The sequence below is a fragment of the Dreissena polymorpha genome, chromosome 12 (genome assembly GCF_020536995.1).
Source record: "Dreissena polymorpha isolate Duluth1 chromosome 12, UMN_Dpol_1.0, whole genome shotgun sequence".
Lineage (NCBI taxonomy): Eukaryota > Metazoa > Mollusca > Bivalvia > Myida > Dreissenidae > Dreissena > Dreissena polymorpha.
Window position 1 is genome coordinate 53,121,998 of NC_068366.1, and position 13,992 is coordinate 53,135,989.

The window sequence follows — 13,992 nt, forward strand, 5'->3', positions numbered from 1 at the left end:
AAATTATTTTTTTTATTATCCCCTGCAAGAGGCGGAGGCATATATAATTGGTGTTGTGTGTATGTCTGTCAGTTGGTCACACACAATTTATATAGCGGGGAATATGAATTCAATAAATTTGCTTGTTATTACAATCACTCATTTCTTTAAATGCCCTTTGTGAAAACTTGTGTACCGTAATTACTCTGTGTTTTCGGACACTAAGTTTTCGGACACCCCTTTTTTAAGGAAAAATAATTATTTTTCGTGACTCTTAATTTTCCGACACACGAGTTTTTGTCCATAATTAATGTCTGTAAGTTTTCGGACAGTATATTTTACAGCGCTATTTTACCAAATTTCGGTCCTGTTTTCGATATCTAATGATACTTCGATCATGGGGTTTTACAACCAGATTAACATCATAAAACATGGCAGGTGCATGTCTGAAGGCAAAGGACCATTACATTTGCATTATTGGGTAAATAACCTTGTAAACCGGTATTTAACAATGATTTCCCCCGATAGCATAAGAGCTATAATGACAATTACCAGGGGTAGTGCCAATTAACAGTTTAATTATCTACCGCAATGGTACTGTGGTAAAATAACTGTGACAAATACTAAACACTTCTAAGTGTGATGCACCCTATTGCAAGTTTTACAAACAATGGAAGGTGTTAGACAACAACTATCAGAAATGAGCAAACAAAGAATTCATAGTTTGCTTTTTTATTGCGTTAATTACAGGTTCATTCTAGCGAGTATCGGTTCATCACATGCTCATCTTTGAACTCGTTGGTCAAAGTATAACCTTGTAGTAACTTTCTGTCAAATAAATTAAGCATTTAAAATTATTTAAAATGCAGTGCAAACATATATAACTGTAATTTATACTCTACGGCATGGTATTTTACAAGCGCATAATTACTGGTAGTCGTTGATACAATTGACAATATTTTCGGACACCCTAATTTTCAACTCTTTTCAAAAAAGTTTTCGAACACCTGTATTTTGTGAATATTTTTCGTATCTAAGTTTTTACACAATTTTTTTATATTATTTTTAAGTGTCCAAAAACATAGAGTAATTACGGTATATTTTTTAAACAGTTTTCAGATATAAAATTATAGTTAAAACACATTCCGTTGATTAATTTAAGAAGATAGATAAAACCATAAATTGCAAAAACAAAAACAGACCCTTTGCATTGATTATTTACCAAATTAATAAACAAAGGTGAATAAACAAAACAGCCCCGCTGGCCTATAATATGAAGAAAACCATATAATAATATTTTATGTATCTCAACATTTCAGATCGCAGTCTGGCCCGTCAGACGACACACGAGGCTGTATCTCACCTGGTGACACTGTTCCCTTTGGTTGTCATGGCGATCACAGATGACATCCCCAATATGGAGCTCACTTCCTACTCTGAGGCCGCAAAGGTAGCAATCTTTTGCATGCTAGCTTCATAGTGCTTCATGGGGCCATTTTGGTGCCAATTAAGATTAAGACCAGGTCCCTTTTGTGTTTTTAGTGTTCTATACATAGAGACTGATAAGATTCTGATAATTTATCTCCTTTAAACCAGATTTTTAACATAGGATATCCTTATCTACTTTTAAGGAGTCTTGAATACTTATTTATGTTATGTATTGTAACAATGTAGTAATATTGTAATAAACATTGCACAAGAAAATTAGCATCAATGTATTGGTATTTTTTTATTGAATAAAGGTGCTCTCATAATCTATTCTATTTAAACACCTTTAGGTGACACCTATAAATGATAAATCACTGCAATGTCAAACGTAAGGGATGTTATACAAACAGTGTATGTACATGTATATGTACCACTAAAATAAGTTTTGAGTTGGATTTATTCAGCACACATTCTATTAATGTTGTATGTTTTAACAACTGATGAACTATGTGTTTTTAACCTTTTTTGTTTTAAAATATTTCAAAAAGAATAAGGGAACACTAAACGTGGTAAAAAAAATAGCATATGAATACTTTTTATAAAAGTACCGGGGTATTTTGTTATGATTAATTGATTAATCAGTCACATAATTATGTTTCTGATTAATCAACACATATTTAAAGTGCTTGTTCCAACCAATATAGGACATCTAACTAGACTTTCCTTTTATTTCTCAAGAGTATTTGCAATTTTGCTAAAGCAATTAGTTGGTTCAGTGTGAGTCATTTTTAACGAACTGAATTTCTTTCATGATTAACTGAATTGAATCGATCTTGAAATGGTTTATCGAATGTCTGTGCTCTTAATCCATGATTATGTCTGTCATGACAAAAGAACATTTTTAAATGTCCTACTGAGTATGACTCACCCTACTTTTAATATTGAAAAGTAAAATCTCTGAACTTTCTGTATTGTCAGAAAATGAATAGACTCCATAAGAGATGTAAAACTGACAGCAACATGGTTTTTCTGCAGTAATTCATCTTTTAATGACAGTTCATGTAAAATGACACAAAATTCTCTCACTTAATAAATTCAGCTGCCTCTTGGTTTTAAGTAGTTTTGGCCCCAAGATTCTGATTGCCCCATAATTGTGCATGGGAAATTTGTCTTTGATTTGCACAGTTTATGAACAAGACAAGCAATGCTGAAAATCCCAATTATCGCGAAGGAAAATTGGCTTCAGTTCACTGGTGCGATAGTTTATTGATAATCAATGGGATCGGAGAAATAACAGATACATATTTATCGTTGGCTGTGGCATTTTTCGCGTATTTCTCATATTACTTGTGCTCGGAGACAAAACAGTAGAATGATCAAATGTCCTTTTTGTTTTCTTGGTACAGCATTTTTGTTCATTCCATGTTGCCATGTTCCACCTACAAATTGCAGTTGACATCTGTTATGTTTTTCTCTATCATAATTTTTGTTCACTCCATGTTTCCATATAATGAACATCAGACAAAAACACTTCCTACTTCTTTTCCAGTTGTTTATAAAGTTTAAGTACGTTTAATTGTAGATTTTTATGACATGGCCACCTGCTTATCTTTGAGTTTTTGTGGACAATGTTTTAAAAATTGCATTTATACAGCAGAATATAATGCATCTTCTTGCACTTTCATTTTATTTCCACTTCTACTTTTGTAAGTATTCATAATTTCAAACAAGGTCATGTTTTATTATAAAAAACAACAACAGCAAATTAGAATTTTAAAAGTTATTCCAATAATGCAATTGTGGTTGTACGAATAACGTCCAGCACCATAGAAGAATGATATTTATTCATTTTTAATATTAGGCATGCAAAATTTGGGGTGGAACAAAAATCTAGAACTTTTCATTATGCACAGCTCCAAATCACACAGGTTAGTCAAGAATCGACACCAGTTGACACAATGGTCGCTATCTTAATATGTTAGCTTTCTGTAAATTATAGTATCCATACAAATAAAGAAGTTGTAAGGTATATTAAGTCATCTCTATTCTGAACTATTAACCCTTCTTTCAATGTTGTAGATGCTGGAATCATTCTGTTGGTGGTTTAGACTGTACCAAATTGCTGGTTCCAGTCTTCACTCAGACAATCTCGGTTCTCAGCTCAGTCTGTACTGGAAATGGGCACAGAAACACTTCCTTGGAAGTCTTGTCCAAAGCAACAGGTGCTGGAATCAGAATCTTTGTTAATAAATTAAGCTACATGTAGCAAACTTTAATCTGACATTGACATTTATGTATGTGTATCTTTAAGAACCAATATGATGCACACATTAGTTCTGTAAGCGACTTTAGATTTAAACTGTTATATATCAAGTATATCCCATAGAAAGTACTGTTTTGGTATTTTAAAACTTGAAAATTTAATGAATTCTAAGATTTTTTTTGGAAAGAGTTGCTTATATCTTTACTGTTCACAAAATGAATATGTTTACTAAATGGTATATTTTTGTCTACCGGGTAATTGTGGTATTCTTCATTATAAACCTTTGAAATTTGTAGTGAACAGAAACAGATGAAAGCAGCAATCGGTACTTTACAGTCAATTCTGAGCAAAGACAACAAGAAATGGAAGACATTTGTAAAGTTCAGAAGGTCACTGGGTCATCCAAGGCCATTCAAAGGTCAAGGTCAGGCAACAATGCATGCAGAAGCGGGGGAGTTGTTTTGTGTCCTTGAACTTGCCTCCAAGCCTTCTGACCTTCAAAATGACCTGAAAATTCAGGTGAACATCCACTACAGGGAGTTCCTGATTGATGCCGCAGAGAAGTTGCTCAGTTTGGAGGTTGTTAATGACGAGGGTCAAGGTGAGCATGTTTAGTCTTGCTTTGGTTTCTAAATAGAAAAAAATAATGGGCACTCAATCTATTATTTCTACAGCCATAATACTATTGTTAAAACACTGTCATTTTCCCATAAAAAGTTAAGAGTCCCAAAAATGGGCGGCGGAATGCAACACATGACTCTGCTTTTAATATGGCTGTAGATAATATGTGAAACATGTAAGAAAATGCAATTCTGTTCCTCTACGTTTCTTTGAATTCCAAAGATATTTGTATTAGTGTTATGTGATTAGTTTTTAGAAATTAACTTATTATAACCCCCTTCGAAAAAGAGGGGGTATATTGCTTTGCACATGTCGGTCGGTCAGTCTGTCGGTCGGTCCGTCCACCAGGTGGCTTCCGGATGATAACTCAAGAACGCTTGGGGCTAGGATCATGAAACTTCATAGGTAGATTGATCATGACTCGCAGTTGACCCCTATTGATTTTCAGGTCACTATATCAAAGGTCAAGGTCACGGTGACCCAAAATAGTAAAATGGTTTCCGGATGATAACTCAAAAACGCTTATGGCTAGGATCATGAAACTTGATAGGTAGATTGATCATGACTCGCAGATGACCCCTATTGATTTTCAGGTCACTAGGTCAAAGGTCAAGGTCACAGTGACAAAAAACATATTCACACGATGGCTGTCACTACAACGGAGAGCCCATATGGGGGGCATGCATGTTTTACAAACAGCCCTTGTTAATTATTGATTTCTATTAAATATTCAAAACATTTTATGGAAATGTAGGATTCTACAAAATTTAATTTACTAAATTTCTGATCTGTAAGTGTAGGAAGCCATAATTCGCTGAACAAACTAATTAATGTATCATTTCTGGTTCAGGATTGCTTTATTATACAAAAACTGTCATTAATGTTGATCATGTTACCTAGAAAACCCTTTGCCGAATGTCAAATAATTTCTGCATTATTTGGCACTTTATTGATAGTGAAGGTAATCAGTTGGGCATTTTTGAGTGCAGAGATTTGCATATGATTGAGTTGTGGTGGTCAATTTGTATGATTGGGGCTGACAAGTCATTTTTAGGAAGATGTAGGCGTGGATGGCAGTAGTTTAGTGAATGTCATACAAGTTTATTTTTGAGTGGCTATCTGGTAAAGCTGGACTAAATGCATTTGCGTAAATTGTCCTCCCTCATTAGGCTGTGCAGTCCGCGCAGGCTAATCAGGGAAACCATTTTCTGCCTAGACTGGATTTTTGTTAAGAACAGATTTCTGTTAAAAGACAAAATCCATAAAAGCATAAAGTGTTGTTCCTGATTAGTTTGTGCTTACTGCACAGGCTAATCCGGGATGACACTTTACATCAATGTATTAAGCCCAAGTTTTCCAGAACATGGCTCTATAGTTGATACTTGTGTTTTTTCTGTGTATTGGGTATAGTTCTTGCCAGAATTTTTGTTGAAATCATATAAATTTATAAATTAATTTAGTTTTGTTTGTCCAGAGAATTACATGTTTACACTTTGTGAAAATGTCTGTTTTAAACATCTTGAGTGCTGGATGTCACTCTGTTGTTATTTACTGCAGTATAAAAATAATAATTAAATAAACAAACACTAAAATCTCCATCAAAATGCATTTGAATATCTTGCCCTTATGACAAATTGTTGTCTTTTTATATAATTCTTAAAGACACCCTTGGAAATTCTTTGCCTTTCATTTCTTCATTAGTGTTTAAAGACCAAACTGACAAACAAAATTGTCTTAAATGCATGGTATAATGAATCTTGTTCAATTTCTAGTACAATATCAAGATGTCACTTTTTGTTCTCAGTTTCAAATTTACAAGAGATTTGTATTGGCATTGGAACCATTAATTTGCAGCCTGCTGATTCATCCACGCCTATAAACAGACAATCAATGCTCTATTTGACAAGAACATATTATTTGTTTTGCAATTACATGTAGATTCCATCTTCCATCATGCAGTCAGATATGGCCCTGTTTTAAATTGTTTGTTTAGGTGTGCACGTTCTATTACAAATAAGATTCATTTGGTATATAATTAAGTTTTACATTTTCTGATGTGTAATATTCCTGTATTGAAGATGTAATGGCTTGGTTGTTGTATTTTATTACCAGTAAACTTTATATAATAAGGCATAAAATAAGCCTTTTCTTAAACACATTTGTTCTAAACCAATAGCACGTTAATTAAATTGTTGTTTGAAATTATGCTCTAGAATATTCTAAGATTTGAAGCCGGTTTCTGCAAAGCTCCTAAGTAAATTGTTGCGTAGGTTTTTCTTCAGTGAAAATTTATGATAAAAAATTTGTAGTCAAAATCAATTTGTTCTGCTTACAAAAGTAGAAAACACAAACTTTTACAGCAATATTAACACTTTATGATAATTGGATGTTAAAATACAAAAAGCTTACAAATATTAAGCTGGCAATGATGTATATTCAAGTTTCTGTATTGAAAGCAATGTTAAACACCTCACAAAGTTAAGTCTAAAATTCATTAAACTCATGCTAAGGGTTGAAGAACAAAACTAAACCAAATGCTAATGATGGCAACAATCCAAGTGTTAACTTAATGCTAATGGAGTTCACTAGTAGAAGTTGATGGTATTTGAGCAATTTACACAAATAAGCCAGAGACTTTTTAGCTCACCTGATTGCTCAGGTGAGCTTTTGTGACTGGTCTTTGTCCGTCGTCCGTCTGTCTGTCGTCTGTCCGTCCGTTAACATTTGTTCGTAAACACTCTAGAGGGCACATTTCTTTTCCGATCTTTATGAAACTTGGTCAGAAGCTTTGTCCCAATGATATCTCGGTGGAGTTGGAAACTGGGTCATGCCGGGTCAAAAACTAGGTCACTAGGTCAAAAATAAGAAAAACCTTGTGAACACTGTAGAAGTCACATTTCATGCCCAATCTTCATGAAACTTTGTCAAAATGTTTGTCTAAATGATATGTTGGTTGAGTTCGAAAGTGGTTCTGGTCCGTTGAAAAACATGGCCGCCAGTGGGCGGGTAGTTTTCCTTATTTGGCTATAGAGATGCCTTGTAAACACTCTAGAGGCCACATTTTTTGTCCGATCTTCATGAAACTTGGTTGGAACATTCGTCACAATGATATCTCGATCGAGTTCGAAACTGGGTCATGCTGGGTAAAAAACTAGGTCACTTGGTCAAAAAAACAAACAAACTAGTAAACACTGTAGAAGTCACATGGTACTGGTCTATTGAAAAACATGGCCGCCAGTGGGCAGGGCAGTTTTCCTTATTTGGCTATAGAGAAACCTTGTAAACACACTAAAAGTCACAATTTTTGCCCAATGATCTTGAAAGTTTGTCAAAACATTGTTTTTTTTATATCTCGGATGAGTTAGATTGTCCAAATTTTCATTATATTTAAAAATCCTTGTAAACCTCTAGAGGTCACAATTTTGTTTGATATTTTATGACTCTTGGTCAAAATATTTATTTTTGTAAGCAAAGTTTGATGTTTGGTTAGGGGGATTAACTCAAAATATAGGTCACCAGGTCAAGTCTTACAAAAACAAAAACACTCCATTTGCCAGAGTTTTGGTTCAATAATGATGAAACTTGACCAGGATGTTTGTCTGGACAATATCTAGGTCAAGTTTGACATTAGGTAATGATTGAATGAACCGACTCCTCTCAGGTGAGCGAACTAGGGCCATCTTGGCCCTCTTGTTATGAATTTAACTTAAAGGACTAATTTCCTTAAGTTTTCCTTATTGAACTTTGTGGGACAGGTCGCAACCATGTCAATGTAATGTATAGCAGAAGGCTTACCGGGGTATTTATAAAAGCCAAGGAAATTCTTAAAAAAGTTTTATAATACTCATTTCTTGTATATTTTCTATTTTACCCATTTTTGATCAGAAATCAGAGAGAATTGAATGTAAATTATTTGGTTTGAAACAATTAAGTTAAAGTTTTCCATAGTATCTTTATGAATATGGTCCTATTTGTAAAATATACTGTAATCAATGACAGTGTATAAATTGACATGAAGTTGATGGCTTGCAAAGTTAAATGACACTTATGATGTATTGCTTGTGAGGTTATTTGCTGCGTACATTCATTTGAATGCCAAGAAAAATGCTTTTTGCAAATGGAAACACATTAATGTTGGCTGTATAATTATATTGTCTGGACATTAGTGCTTTATAAATTTGCCTAACAATCACACTAATGGAATTTGTTTTGGAATTATGCTCACTTAGATCAAATAAGTTCTTAGAAAGGCCTGTAGAAGAATATTCAATGATACAGTTCCTGGTAAGTCATATACATTTGTTTTGTGATTTGTGGCATTGGTATGTCTTTCTATTTCCTGGTGTTGCAGAATACATGTACATGTTTTATCTTTTTGCCATAATTCTTATTGTTATCCCCGCGCTTTTTGAAAAGCGTGGGGATATTGTTGTTATCTCCGGCGTCTGTCTGTCCGTCCATCCTGGCCACTTTCTTCTCCTACACTATTAGCACTAGAACCTTGAAACTTACACACATGGTAGCTATGAGCATATGTGCAACCCTGCACTATTTGGAATTTTGATCTGACCCCTAAGTAAAAAGTAATGGGGGTTGGGGTGGGGCCGGGTCAGAAATTTTCACTCATTTTTATGCCCCCAGCATGGTGCATTGGCCATAACTTTTGCAATATTGAAGATAGCAACTTAATATTTCGCATGCATGTGTATCTCATGGAGCTGCTCATTTTGAGTGGTGAAAGGTCAAGGTCATCCTTCAAACTCTAAAGTAAAAAAAAAACAAATCCAAGGGAAGTAATAAGCTTTAAAGGGAGGTAAGTAATGAACTTTCCAAATGATAATTTTTTTTTCATAAATCAAAGCGGCGCAGGAGAGGTCATTGTGTTTCTGACAAACACATCTCTTGTTATATGTTATTTTACATCAACTTCTTAATTTCTACACCCATTCACTTCTAATTGATATTGAACATCTCTTATGACAATACGGTCAATCTCAACTATGCATGGCCCCATTACCAACCCTTGGGTGCCCCATGGGTCAAACATGCGGCATGGGGATACGCGTTGGCCTCTGCCACGCCATTTCTAGTTATTTCTGCTGTATTAATAACAAGAATTTTGGCACTACATCAGTGTTTTTGCTACGTAGCTAAGGTCACTTTTTCTAATATATCTGGTGTTAATAATGCAGCTGGACAAATGAATTCTAATTATATTGCACACATTTTCAATCTTTATGGAACGCAAACTTACAATAAAGGCTTCACGGTAATATAATCTAATAATTTTGGGGACCACAATGTACATTATTGTCAACTTTGTATGTGTACCTGCAGGGGACATGCAGGCGGCATCAAGGAAAACAATGTCTGGCTTAATTTTTGACCACTAACTATTTCAAAAGGTCTAAATCAGATCATTATGAAACTTTGATGATGTTTGTTGGCATAACATCCTAACCAATTGTATCACTTGAAGCACTTCAAAAGTATGGCCCTTCAATTACAAAAAAATTCCAAATCAACCTCGTCTAACTCAAATTGTTTCATCCATAAACATGGTGATAACCTTTATGGGCATGAAAATCTCTACCAAATATATAACCAGGCAGATCTCCAAATCACTTCTGAATAATGGCCATTGAAATAACCTGAATTTGCCAAATGTATGTTGTCTGCTGTATAATAAGTGGTTTCTGTTATCCAGCTTCAGTATGCATTTTACCAATCTATATGAAACTTTGCATATAGTAAACACGATTTGTGACCTAGCTCTACATTGAATATGGTGCTTGTCATGTCAACGTCACTTTTACTAAAATTAGAAAACTGCTTCCACTCAATATTGTGAGATTGTATGGAGTTATTGCAATGCAATGTTGGGCGTAGGTTTCTTCAAAGAAAGATATAGCTTGGGATAGCATATGGGCCAGTTAGATAAAGGTCATGGTCACTGTTGCTAAAAAAAAAAATGCTCAAGAAATTTTGTTGAAGGTGGTTTGCTCAATGGTGTGTGTAGATAGCATATATGGATTTTTAGCATAGGATTCCTTTAAAACAATTTTGTGTTTATGTCTTTTTACTTAACTTACTATAAATGGAACAATCCTTTTCACTCAAAAACTTAATTGTTGTGGGGGAACTGTACTGAAATGATGTGCCTTGGTTCCTACAACATGTAGACCTAACACGGAAGTGCATTTTTTTGCCAGTTGGATCATGGTCAAGGTCACTGTAATTTAAAATAGCTAACTGTTCACATAGCATATAAACTCTAAATAGCTAAAATAGCTTACCTGCATAACTTTCTTTAGATTTGAATAACTCTTTCAATAAAATTATGTTAATATGTTCAATGTTTCTTGTTCTCTCCATTATGTTCTATACCATCATTTTTACAAAAAAATAATACATCCTTTACAGATTAATGTTTCCCAGACCTTTGAAGGGGCATATTTTGTGATAAATTGGCACACTTGTTTCACTTGTATATTGCCAGTTTTAACAACAAAAACTGCTTGTGTAAGCTCTGAGTAATCATTTCTGCATGTTATATTTCAGTTGCAGTGGATGAGATGCAAGTCTCACTAAGAAATCTGCTCATGAAACACAAGTTGTTGTCCAAATATGGAAACCATGTTGCCATGGAAACTGATGATCACATGACCACTGAAGTTGACCAATCAGATTGTACAAAGTATGGAGTTGAAAATCCTCTAGCCTTTATTCAACTCTGGCCCATGTTTGAGCACATCACTATGACAGAAGGTTTCCAGATGTTTGAGAAGTTTGTCCTTGGAAACTTGGATGATTATCATGGGGACAGTTACCATGGTTACATTCGCTTGTTCACCGCATGGAAGCCTGGCACTGTGGTGACATTCAAGTCTGTCAGCCAGTCATTATTAAAGGTATTTTAATGTTAAAAACTAAAGAAAATCTTTTTTGAAAATTATTTACTTTTTTAACAGGCATTAATGTCCCTTTCAAGCTCTTGATGTAAGTCGTAATGGCCTTATTGTTTATAACATCACAGAAATATTTAATTTCCAGGATTTGTCTTGTTTTCATTTTTATGATCCCCTCAAAAAATTTTGGAGGGAGCATATAGTCGCCGCTTCGTCTGTCCGTCCGTGTGTCCGCCCGTACGTGTGTCCGTCCGTCCGTGCACAATTTTTGTCCAGACTATTTCTCAGTAATTAATGACCGGAATTCAATTAAACTTTATGGGAAGCTTCACTACCAAAAGAAGATGTGCATATTATCAGCCGGTTCTGGTCGGATGATTTTTCACAGAGTTATGTCCCTTTGAAATTTTCCATTAACTGTACATATAGTGCAATTCTTGTCCGGGCTTTCTTAGCAACTAATGACCAGAATTCAATGAAACTTTATGGGAAGCTTCACTACCAAGAGGACATGTGCATATTATCAGCGGGTTCTCGTCGGATGATTTTTTACAGAGTTATGGCCCTTTGAAATTTTCCATTGTACATATAGTGCAATTCTTGTCCAGGCTATTTCTCAGCAATTAATGACCGGAATTCAATTAAACTTTATGGGAAGCTTCACTACCAAGAGGAGATGTGCATATTATCAGCCAGTTATGGTCAGATGATTTTTCACAGAGTTATGGCCCTTTGAAATTTTCTATGAACTGTACATATAGTGCAATTCTTGTCCGGGCTATTTCTCCCCAACTACTGACTGGAATTCAATAAAGCTTTATGGGAAGCTTAACTACCTTGAGGAGATGCGCATGTTATTTGTGGGTTCTGGTTAGATGATTTATTTAGAGAGTTATGGCCCTTTGAAATTTTTAAGTAGCTTAACCATCCATTGTATTATTTTGTCCAAAGTTATGCCCATCAAGACGTTTCCTTTTATCTGAATATGTAGTGCAATATTGTGACAAAAAAAACTTTGGGGAGCATCACCCGTCTCCAACGGTTTCTTGTTAGGAATGGTTTTGATTTCGAGCACAAATGTGTTCATGTTGTGTTGAAAGGGAAAGATATTTATCTTTAATGCTACTTGTTTTTTTGTGTACTTTGAGATGTATGTATTTGGTATTTATTGTCCCCTACCGGTGAAACCAGGGGACTTAAGGTTTGCACTCCGTCTGTCTGTCAGGCTGTCTGTCAGTCAGTCAGTCTGTCACACTTTTCTGGATTCTGCAATTACTTAAAAAGTTCTTAATATTTTTTCATGAAACTTGAAACATGGATAAATGGCATTATGGAGATTATGTACGACATTTCATTTTGTGCCTACGTCAAAAATTCTGGTTGCTATGGCAATAAATATTTTTTTTAAAATATTTTTTTTACTGACAATGGTGGAGTTTCACCGGTAGGGGACCATATTGCTTGGCAATCTCTTGTTTATTTCATCAGAATTGAGAGGCTGAGCTTCAATATGTATGTAGGTTATGTTTTTGTCTTTACTGTTGAAACTCGCTTAGGGAAAATGAGGCATATTGCATGTTGGTAAAGTGTCATCTCAGATTAGCCTGTCTAGTTTGTCCAGTTTCCAGTCTCATCAAGGATGACAATTTGTACCTAAACTGTCATCCCTTATTAGACTGTGCAGTCTGCGCAGGCTTGTCTGGGACAACACTACAATCATGCATTAAGCCCCATTTTCCCAAAGTGAGGCTCATATGAAGTGAACATGTTTTCCATTCCAGGACCTGGTGCCTAACATTCAAACCACATTGCTGGAGGGTCTGAGGAAAGGGCACTGTGTCAGAAACCCCGCCCTCTGGGCTCAGTGGTCGGGCAAACTGGCAGAAGACAATGAAGAAGTACCTGAAACCAAACAGGTGACATTTACTAACAACTGTTCTTTTCTCTTACTACTCAAGAAAAGCTATAACAAACAACTGCCTTAACTGTTAAGTCTATGGTTTGATAAGCCTGTGCGGACTGCACAGGCTTAACTTAGACGACACTTTACGCACATGCATTTAGCCCTGTTTTCCCAGCGTGTGGCACATTTGTTTTCAGTTCACACTGCACCAGCCAGTGCTCTCCCTTGTCCTGTGCATGCTGCTGTCAAGGTCAGACACGGAGGTCTCCATGACGATCCCCCCCAATGTGAAGATCAGCGCCCCACTGAAGAGTTACACAAGGGAGCTTACTCAGCTGTGGTTCATGAGTCAGCACATATGGGCGCATGTTGGCCGCATCAGTGGAAGCGATCTTTTGTAAGGGAAATGATTCTGCTGACTTGAAAATTGTGTGAAAGAAGGTTTTCCATTACCTTTATTGCGTATTCATTTTAATGAAGGTACTTAAAAGAATATTGATATAAATAATTTAAAATTAGTTTTTTTGGGCATTATAATGATGTTGACTAGTATTATACACAAGTGCATACTGTTTTAATTGTTGACAGTTTGTTTTAAACCATGATGACAAGAATGTACATTTTATGAAACATACAGAAACAACGCTTTAATCTTACCTTATTATCCCCCGCCATAGGCGGAGGGTCCCCCGCCATAGGCGGAGGGATATTGTTTTGGCGTTGTCCGTCCGTCCTTCTGTCTTTCCTTCTGTCTGTCTTTCCATCCGTCCGTCTTTCCATCCGTCCGGAGCAATATCTTGGAAGTGCTTTGGCAGATTTCATTGAAACTTGGTATGAGTATATATATGGATAAGAGAATGATGCAAGTCAAATGGCATTGTACACCATCT

General features: G+C 35.4%; 1 protein-coding gene across 1 annotated transcript in view; it reads left to right on the forward strand.

The window, feature by feature from the left end:
• LOC127852617 (midasin-like) overlaps positions 1-13,992 on the forward strand; it is a 99,092-nt gene that overhangs the window by 82,062 nt on the left and 3,038 nt on the right. The window contains exons 49-54 of the mRNA XM_052386568.1: positions 1,299-1,429; positions 3,487-3,629; positions 3,967-4,271; positions 10,853-11,202; positions 12,981-13,115; positions 13,300-13,499. Of these exons, the coding sequence (XP_052242528.1) occupies positions 1,299-1,429; positions 3,487-3,629; positions 3,967-4,271; positions 10,853-11,202; positions 12,981-13,115; positions 13,300-13,499 (1,264 nt within the window). The remainder of the gene's footprint in view (positions 1-1,298; positions 1,430-3,486; positions 3,630-3,966; positions 4,272-10,852; positions 11,203-12,980; positions 13,116-13,299; positions 13,500-13,992) is intronic.